Source organism: Ranitomeya variabilis, chromosome 1 (genome assembly GCF_051348905.1).
Source record: "Ranitomeya variabilis isolate aRanVar5 chromosome 1, aRanVar5.hap1, whole genome shotgun sequence".
NCBI lineage: Eukaryota > Metazoa > Chordata > Amphibia > Anura > Dendrobatidae > Ranitomeya > Ranitomeya variabilis.
In genome coordinates this window covers 889,379,314-889,389,545 of record NC_135232.1, presented here as the reverse complement: position 1 = coordinate 889,389,545, position 10,232 = coordinate 889,379,314, and the positions used below count along the sequence as shown (strand labels likewise).

The 10,232-nt window shown below is 41.4% G+C and overlaps 1 protein-coding gene across 1 annotated transcript; it reads right to left on the bottom strand.

The window, feature by feature from the left end:
• Positions 1 to 743: 743 nt before the first annotated feature.
• On the bottom strand, positions 744 to 1,756 carry LOC143799401 (uncharacterized). The gene is made up of 4 exons (XM_077281151.1): positions 1,447 to 1,756; positions 1,209 to 1,365; positions 785 to 1,087; positions 744 to 750 (listed from the first exon to the last, which is right to left on the bottom strand). Exons 1-4 carry the CDS (start codon positions 1,559 to 1,561, stop codon positions 744 to 746), a joined length of 582 nt encoding a protein of 193 aa, XP_077137266.1. The 5' UTR covers positions 1,562 to 1,756.
• Positions 1,757 to 10,232: the final 8,476 nt, after the last annotated feature.

Below are 10,232 nucleotides of genomic sequence, written 5' to 3'. Positions count from 1 at the left end.
TTAATGCAGCATTGTATGTTTTGCAACGGTACCCTTTAAACACTGTTAATGTTACTATTGCCATAACCTTGGTGACTTAAAAAATTAAAAGAAAAAAAAAAAGAAAGACAATAAAAAAATTTTTAAACCAAAAAACTGTTTATTTATTGACTTTTACAGATTCTCATAGTTTTGGGTGGAGATAGTAGCGGAGGGGCTGACAGGCGGGCGGACCACGTCGAGAGTGGGGGACAGGACATCACGGGGAGGAACAGAAGTGGAATGGGTGGTGAAAACATGAGGTTGTGTAGAGAGTTGAGGTGCAGATGTGGTGTGTGTGAGGTATGAAGGTGTTGCTGGGATTGATAACGGAGAAGTTAAAGGGGAAGAATGGAAGGGGGACGTTAAAAACTGGGAAAGACTAAGGGGGGAAGGAACAAATGACGAAGGAGTAGAATGGACGGGAGGAGGACGTACAGGAGGAGGACGGATGGGAGGATAGACGGTGGATTGAGAGGGGAAAGGTGTTGACACATGAAGGGTAGGTGGAGGGGCATGGGATATCGCCTGCGCTAGAGCAGTATGGCAGCCTTGCATCACATGCATCTGCAGGTCAGGAGTTAGATTTTCCATGTGCCTGAGGACCGCCTGAAAAAAACAGTGCCTTGGTGACTGGTTTGCATCTGATTGCATCCTATCAAGACGACTGCTGAGTTCAAGTATGCTTTTGTTAAGCATATTGTACCCAGCAGACGCTTGCTCACTCAAAAGCTTGATGGCACTGTGAAAGGATGCATTCAGATGCAAAAAGTCAGGCGCATAGCTCCTTTCCTGACCTCTCTGGCGCTGCCGTCCTGACCACAAAGTTGGTCTAGAAGTTGCGGCAGTGGCAGAGGGGTGGGGTAAAGGGAACTCTAACTCATCACCTGCAGCTTCAAGTGACGAAGTCCGCCCTGCTGCTCCAGCGCTGGTGGATGAGGCTGAGGGATCAAACAAAAGGGTAAGTGCAGAAACAGAGGGGTCGACGTGGTCCCCGGTGGCGGACTCTCGAGGGATCGCTCCAGAGGGCTGCAACTCTGATGCAGGCTCCCGAGTGCTGCAGAAAGTGCTGTTAAAGAAGAAGAAAAAAAATATTAGTATCTTTATATTACAATTGCCCTTGCTGCAAACAAATTGAAGGTTACACATTTTTTCAGTTTGACTGAAAATATGTGGTGTTGAATATTTACCTTCTGCTCAGCAGCGTCGACCGTAGGAACGACAGGGCTCTGGCATGTTTGTATCTGCTCCTGCGTCCTCTAGATCCACTCGGGGCCTGCATCTCCTTATTAAACTCCCTCTTGAAGCGATCCCTGATTGACCGCCACCGCACGATAATCCTGTTACCTGGAAAGAGATAGCAAAAATTGGTTACTATACACCACATTAAATCATGCTAAAATAAGGTTATGAAGTGTGAATACTTACGCGCTAGATCCTGGGCCCCAGCATCGAGTTCCTCCCAGTTATCCATAACAGCACTGCACACTTCCTCCCATAGCCGTCGGGTGATTAACTGGTCAGCATGGCGGCGGTCCGACATGTTCCACAGCGGCTCCCTACTTTGTACTGCTTCGATGAGGGTGTTCACATCGATGCCCTCCTCTTCATCATCTTGTTCGGGAGCACGCTGTGAAGCCTACGAAAAATATAACAATAAAAAGGGAAAGATTACAACACATGAATTTTACATTTTACTACACAACAAAACAAAAAGGAACTTACTCTTCGGCGACCGCCGCGATTATCATTCCGACGACTATGGGAGGTGCTTTGAGGAACTCTATGTCGAGCCCCGGATTGTGAGGACTAATAAAAAAAATTAAAAAAAAAAAATTAATAATGTTCTTAGATCGAGGCATATGTATTGTGTGTGCTGTCATGAATGTTTGTGTTGGGTGTAGTGCATTGTATGTGAGGATCGGTCTGTTCAAAACTTACACTATGCGCTCCCGCTCCTTGTCTTTCTCCACCCTGTCCGTCTCCTTCTGTAAGCCCCTCTGCTTCATATTCCTGTGAATACAGAACACATAAAGGGTTAAAAAACAATGACCATAGTTGTATCACCGAAAAATTTTAGAGAACAAAAAAAAAAAAAAAATACAATACCTCAGTTTGCTGCTGATGTGCTGGGGGGCTCTCAGAAGAAGACATTATGGTCTTTGCGTACCTCTTGGTCCCAAGTATCTGTAAGTATACAGACAGTTCTAAGCTACTATACACAAGGATAGATGCAGCTGTAGGATTTAACACTTACATCTTTTTTAAAAACTTTTAGATTTCATCCCACACAAAATGAAATTTTTTTTCTAACCGTCATACATTATATGGTAGATATGCTTGATGCACAAGCTGCCAAACCCTCTAGCCCTGTTTCCCCACCAAAAAAACCCCCCAAGAACCCTTTAAAGCAACACCAAAACTGAAATTGATATGCGCAATGCGCATGTTGGTAAAAGCCACCTATCAAACCTTATCAAAAATGTTCCTCATTCGAACTTAAAATACCAATTCCAAAAATTGGTAATTATGATTACCCTACAGTTTGTATTTTCCAAAACCGGATAACATATTCTATACACAAGATTTGCATTACACATTTATATATATAACCTTTACTGCATGTTTACCCAATATTACATTTATCTTGAAATGAGACTACTGACAGTTTTGTGTAATTTTTATTACTATTTTTTTTTAAAAAATTATTTTTTTTAATGGTACAGTAGGAGCTACACTGCTCTTTATTTGAAATACTATAACATTTGGGATAACAACAAAAATGCAGAACACATCACACATCATTTATACACACACACAAAACACCTTTTACACCTCAGCTATAAAAAATAACAGCTTAAATAGTATGAAAAACATATAAACAGGGCAGGCAGGCGCACGCACACAAGCACGCACGCACACAAGCATGCACGCACGCAAGCACGCACACAAGCATGCACGCACGCAAGCACGCACACAAACACGCACGCACACAAGCATGCACGCACGCAAGCACGCACACAAGCACGCACGCACACAAGCATGCACGCACGCAAGCACGCACACAAACACGCACGCACACAAGCACGCACGCACGCATGCATGCATGCTGGATGGCAGTACTCACATGGCTGTCTCAGGCAGGGTCTGGCTTGCAGGGCCTCTCTGGCTGGATGGCAGTGCCTGGCTGGCAAAGTCTTGCTGGCAGAGTGTCTCTGGCTTGCAGGGCCTCTCTGGCTGGATGGCAGTGCCTGGCTGGCAAAGTCTTGCTGGCAGAGTGTCTCTGGCTTGCAGGGCCTCTCTGGCTGGATGGCAGTGCCTGGCTGGCAAAGTCTTGCTGGCAGAGTGTCTCTGGCTTGCAGGGCCTCTCTGGCTGGATGGCAGTGCCTGGCTGGCAAAGTCTTGCTGGCAGAGGTCTTGCTGGCTGGGTCTGGCTGGGTCTCTCGGGCATGGAAGGGTCTCTCTTGCTGGCTGGTACATTTGGGAATGACCTGTCCTCTTTATATAGTTTTTGGGTTGTCTGGGCAAAGTTGCAACTTTTTGGAGCATGCTCAATCAAAAAAAGCGGATTGAGGCGACGGATCCGCCAAAAAACGGATCGCGACGGATCCATCGCCCATAGGCACCCATTCAAAAAAAAGGCGGACGCGACGGATCCGCCGCGTTCCGCCTTTTTGCCGGCGACAAAAAACGTTACAAAGTCCGTCAATGTCTAGACAACGTCCGCCAAATATCGACGGATCCGTCGCAAGGCGGATGGAACGGACGACCATCCGCCACAATCTGTCTCTAATGCAAGTCAATGGGAAAATAGCGGATCCTCCCAAAAAAAAAAACGGATCCGCCATTTTACGAAAATAGCGGTTTTTGACTGACGCCGAAAGACTGAAGTGTGAAAGAGGCCATATGGGACTTAGATATGCGTATATATTATACAATGCTATGTGATATGTGTTGATGCATTACCACTGCTTTACATGGATTTTGGCTTAGTCTTTTAAGATCTTCATATGTCATTATATGTTTTTAAGATAATTTTTCAATAAACTTTATTGATTTTATATTTCGAGTGTTATAGTGGTCTATGAGTACTTTGTACTCATCTTTAGGTGATATATTCAATTTCGTCCACTATTTTTGATTTCTAAACATAATCAATGGAGAGGCAGGCATAGCTATGCTTCTAGCTGGTAGTATTTATTTATGCTGTTGGAATCTTTATTTTGCCAAATTTCATTCAGTAGACTCTTGGTTTCAAAGCTTGAAGCTGCTGGGAACTCACCTGTCCAACTAGTCTATAGCGTGATTTCAGTCCCCAGAAACTATCAAAGTATGTTTTTCTCTAAAAAGCCGCAGCATTTCACAGTCAAAAATACCTGGCTGAATTCATACAACCAGTCCCAGATTCATGTTGGCTGTTGATTGGACAGGATCTATCAGGTGTCAGATTCTCTTTGAAACATATTTCTTCAAATGTCAAAATGCACCACAAAAGGGTAAAATGTGTAAAAGAAAAAACAAAACAAAGAACAATAATCAAATAAATTGGTTTTATGTATTTTGGTGTGGACACCTGCAGAAAAGGGAAACATAGCCTCATGGGTTCATTTAGGCTTTTTATCCCTTACTTCTTATGGTAGCTTATATATTTCTAAACATCACAAGCTCTGTCAAATGTCAGATGCCCTTTTAACTCTCAAGAAAAAGTATATGTTGATATGTTTTTTAAAAAAATATGTTGGTTTAGCTTTGAAAAGGAAGTGAAAAAAAATCAGTTTCATAGAAAACACCTGTAAATGTACTGTTATAGCTACATGTGTGCAATAAAACACAGGAAAGATATGCTAAAGGCCGCTCCTTGATTTACAGTTTTCTTATACTGTTCTTGAAGTCCAAATTTGTCACTGTAATCCAAGAAGATATTCACATTGGATCCACTACTGTGTCATTTATGTCATTTATTAGGCAATTTCATTTCAGCTTATTCTCCCTGGTTAATAGTGATGGTTCCCAGCAAGGCACAAGTAATAATTACTCACAATAGTACTAAGGGCGATTGAGATAAAACTTCACTCATCCTCAGTCTTTTCAGGCTGATATACTCTGTGGTACAGGCATTTTTTTTACTTTGGACACATATGGAAGTAATAACAAAGAGCCTGTCTCTACCTAAAATTGCTACAATCTGTCCTGTATATAAATGACCCTGCTCTTCCCTCAAATCATTCCACTCCCTCTGATGTTTCCTGAACTTATTTTCCCTTTATTTTATTTTTTTTTTGAAATGTCGGACTGATCTATTAAGGCACAAAAATAAAACTATTGCAGTACATTTATATGAGCAGATGTGTCTTATACGTTGTGTAATAGGCATTGTTGTTCTTCACTGAACTCAATGGAATATAAAAGGGGGCTATAATAAATGTACAGTTAATATAATACAAACAATATAAATGAAATGTACTTAGGAGTTGTCCCAAAAGAGAACAAAGAGATATGTTTTTCCACCAGAAACAGCACCAGTCTTGTCCATGTGATGCGTCTGATAATACAGCTCGTCCATATTGAAAGTGAAATAGTTGTACAGTTGCAATAGGCTAGGGTACTGCTGTTGACGGACTGTTGCTGTTTTTTTCCACTCCATTTAAAGGGAACCTTTCAGCTGATTCATAATGCTCAAACCATGGGCATCATAAATCAAAGACTGGCTGCAAGATTGAAGCCAGGTTTTTTTTTGCTGGAGAATTTCAGAGAAAATAAGGTTAGAAGATCCATAGCCAGAGACTAGACTAGTCAGGCCCCACCCTAGGCCGGCTCTTCCCACTGCTTCTCAAGGTGATTGACAGATGTCTCCCATAGCAAGGCAAGACTGATTCTGTTTCTGGAAAAAAAACCATACAGTTTTATTGATTGATTCTATTTTATGACAACTCTTAAGTATATTCATCTCTGGCGATTGTATGACAAAATGAAAGTGAATTGGTTTTATTCAAAACAGATGTTGAAAGTGGCCCCCTGTTCATGTCTAAGCACCTATGGGCACGTCCGAGCATGTTGTCTGATACTGCTTCCAGTTCTTCAATAGTGATGCTGCAGCTAGTGTTTGCGATGTTTCCTTGAGATCATCCAGGATTATGTGGATTGTTGGCATACACTTTCTGCTTTAAATTTCTCCACAAATAAAAATGGCATGTGGGCAAGTCCGCGGAACATTGCAGCAATAACTCTTGATCACAGTTTGTTTCTCCTTAAACAGTTCATGAACCCGTGCCGGTGAGTTGCATGAGGTTTGACATGTTGACCCATTTGATTGGAGAGAACAGGACAGTTTTTCTTCAGTTGTTAGTTGGTCGCAAAACTTTTCAAAGAAGTCCAGGTAACTGCTGATTTGAAGAAGATTGGGACCATTATTTGTATTTGTGACATCGTGCACCAGACACCAATTTTCTGATTGTGAAGTGGTTTTTCGTTAGAGAAATGGGGATTCTCTGTGGAACAGTACCTTGTATTCTTGGAATTTACATTACCTTATGAATGGAACCAAACTTTGTCCATCATGAAATACAGCAATGAGTCCAAATGCCCATCCACAATCATAGTCACCAACCGCGTATAATTATTTAGCTTGGTCAGGCCTTTAAAGTTCCTGCACACATGTTATTCTGTACAGTTTGAGGCTCAGAAAATTAACCCCTTAATGACCGGAGCTTTTTTTGGTTTTGCATTTTCGTTTTTTGCTCCCCTCCTTCCCAGAGCCATAACTTTTTTATTTTTCCATCAATACGGCCATGTGAAGGCTTATCTTTTGTGGGACAAATTGTACTTTTGAACGACACCATTGGTTTTACCATGTCGTGTATTAGAAAATGGGAAAAAAATTCCAAGTGCTGTGAAATTGCAAAAAAGTGCAATCCCAAACTTGTTTTTTGTTTGGCTTTTTTGCTAGGTTCACAAAATGCTAAAACTGATCTTCCGTTATGATTATCCAGGTCATTATGAGTTCATAAACACCAAACATGTCTAGGTTCTTTTTTATCTAAGTGGTGAAAAAAAATTCCAAACTTTGCTAAAAAAAATTGCACAATTTTCCGTTACCCGTAGCGTCTCCATTTTTCGTGATCTGGGGTTTGGTGAGGGCTTATTTTTTTGCGTGCCAAGCCGATGTTTTTCAAAATACCATTTTAGTGAAGATACATTCATTTGATCGCCCATTATTGCAATTTTATTGCAATGTCATGGCGACCAAAAAAATGCAGTGATACCGAATATGTGTAGGTTTGATTTTTTTTTTAATTGTTTTATTTTGAATAGGGCGAAAGGGAAGTGATTTAAACTTTTATATTTTTTAATTTTTTCATATTTTTAAAACATTTTTTTTTAATTTTGGCATGCTTCAATAGCCTCCATGGGAGGCTAGAAGCTGCCATAACTCAATTGCCTCTGCTAAATAGAAGCGATGCTCAGATCTAGTCAACAGTGTGATGCAGCAGCAAAAAAGGCAAATGCAATTCTGGAATGTATTAACAGAAGCCTACAGTCTAGATCACGTGAAGTCATTATTGCCCTCTACTCCTCTTTGGTCAGACCTAATCTGAATACTGTGTCCAGTTTTGGGCACCACATTTTAATAAAGCCATCAACAAGCTGGAGCGTGTTCAGAGAAGAGCGACCAGAATGGTGACCAGTCTGCAAACCATGTCCTATGAAGAGGAACGGTTACAGGATTTGGGAATGTTTAGTTTGCAAAAAAGAAGACTGAGAGACTTAATTGCTGTCTGCAAATATCTCAAGGGCTGTCACATTGTAGAAGGATCATCTTTATTCTCATTAGCTCAAGGAAAGACTAGAAGCAAAGGGATGGAACTGAATGGGAGGAGACACAGATTAGATATTAGAAAAAACTTTTTGACAGTTAGGGTGATCAATGAGGGGAACAGGCTGCCACGAGAGAGAGAGAGAGAGGAGAGGTGGTGAGTTCTCCTTCCAAACAAAGTTTTCAAACAGAGCCTGTACAGACATCTGTCTGGGATTACTTAGTGAATCCTGCTTTGAGCAGGGAATTGGACCAGATGACCCAGGAGGTCCCTTCCAACTCTACCATTCTATGATTCTATGTAGTAGAATTGCAGCATTGTTATGAGCACCGACCACAGGGTATTGCTCATAGCAATCCGGCATCAACAACCATAGAGGTCTGCAGGAGACCTCTGGTTGTTATGCTGATGCATCGATGACCCCCGATCATGTGACGGGGGTTACCGGTGCGCGCATTTTTAGCCGGATGGCCGGAAGCGCTTGTTATATGCCGCTGTCAGAGTTTGACAGCGGCATTAAACTGGTTAATAGGCGCGGGCAGATCGCGATTCCACCCGTGCCTATTGCAGGCACATGTCAGCTGTTCAAAACAGCTGACATGTCCCTGCTTTGATGCGCGCTCACTGCCGGAGCCCGCATCAAAGCGGGGGTTCTGCCATCAGACGTACTATTCTGTCCAATGGCAGAATTAATTTTTTCTCATAAATCAACAGTGCGTGAAAATAAGAAACTTTGTAATATATCTTATCAGAAAAATGTTCTTCTCTCACTGACTGTATTCAGTAAAGACTTTCTCATTACTGAAAAAGTGGATGACAATTACTACTAATAAGATTCTATCTAGATAGGAGAAGAAGGGAGGAGTTCTGCCTCTAGCTCCTCCCCCTCCAATCCACATAGAATTGTATGGTAACAATTGCCTTCTCCTATCTCAGTAATGGGAAAGTCTGTCTTCATTGAATACAGATTTTATCTCAGAATTCACAATTTTTATAATGAATTATCAGTTTTGACAGTGAAAGAAGCAATTTTTTATAAGATATATTACAATGTTGCTTATTTTCATGTGTACTATTGATTTATTAAATAAAAATTAAAATGACAGTTACTCTTTAATAGAGATGGACGGTTCAATTCACAGAAAGTTAAGACGTTCGCCAAACGGTTCGAGGAACGTACCCAAACCCCATTAAAATTAATGGGAGGCCAAACCAAATGTATGCACAATACTTTAAGGGGTGACAAAAAACTTCCCAAATAGCTAAAATTAGGGGCAGACACCATGAAAAGTGGCATCAATTGACCCACAGTAGAAATTTACAAATGGGAAATGCATGAGGTATCAAGGTCTGGCCAGCATTTATAACTTTGAACAGAAGTTTAAATGAGTACCTGGTGGTTAAGGGAGAGGTATAAGCTTATTTAGCTGGATGCACTGATACCTCATGCAATACCTCCAAATCGGTGTAGGCCTGCTGTGCTGGGAGCTCTGATATCACATGCAACTGCTCAACCTGCTTTCATGCTCAGCCACACTCAGGTGGCACATATATCAGTATCGTAGACTACTATTGCCATAAAAATCCAAATATAGTAACACGGGTAGTTGACTCCAAGGAAGTGGAGGTCTGATGATCTCGGAGGCCTGCTGCTACCCCACTGAAAATAATGGCTACCCAAACTGCTAGGAAAAGAAAAAAATATCTCTCTTTTTCTCAGCTGTCTCTCAGCTTTATTATATACTACTTATATTTTTAACAACTTTCTCATCTATTATCAATAGTAGCAGTGTCAAATAAGAAACACTTTAAACACTTATAGTGACTTGCTTAAAAATCTAGTCTAAAACCTTCTGTAACAGACTTCAATGTATTATCGATAATCTAATTAATAAAAAGCTATGCTAGTTTCATTAAATCAAGGTGTTCGACAGATGTGGAGAAGGTGTTCGACAGAGTACTCTGAGGATACTTAAGAGCAGTACAAAACAAATATGACTTAAGGAAACATTGTTATCAATATAAAAGACACCTGTCCACAACCTCAAACAGTCACACTCCAAACTCCACTATGGTGAAGACCAAAGAGCTGTCGAAGGACACCAGAAACAAAATTGTAGCCCTGCACCAGGGTGGGAAGACTGAATCTGCAATAGGCAAGCAGCTTGGTGTGATGAAATCAACTGTGGGAGCAATAAGAAAAAAATGGAAGACATACAAGACCACTGATAATCTCCCTCAATCTGGGGCTCCACGCAAGATCTCACAGCATGGGGTCAAAATGATCACAAGAACGGTGAGCAAAAATCCCAGAACCACACGGGGGGACCTAGTGAATGACCTGCATAGAGCTGGGACCACTGTGACAAAGGCAACCATCAGTAACACACTACGCCACCA

Coding starts and splice junctions, on each gene's coding strand:
- LOC143799401 (XM_077281151.1), bottom strand. CDS start 1,561: ATGTCGGACCGCCGCCATGCTGACCAGTTAATCACCCGACGGCTATGG. Junction 1,366..1,446: donor TGGGGCCCAGGATCTAGCGC/GTAAGTATTCAC, acceptor ATCTCTTTCCAG/GTAACAGGATTATCGTGCGG. Junction 1,088..1,208: donor TCGACGCTGCTGAGCAGAAG/GTAAATATTCAA, acceptor CTTCTTTAACAG/CACTTTCTGCAGCACTCGGG.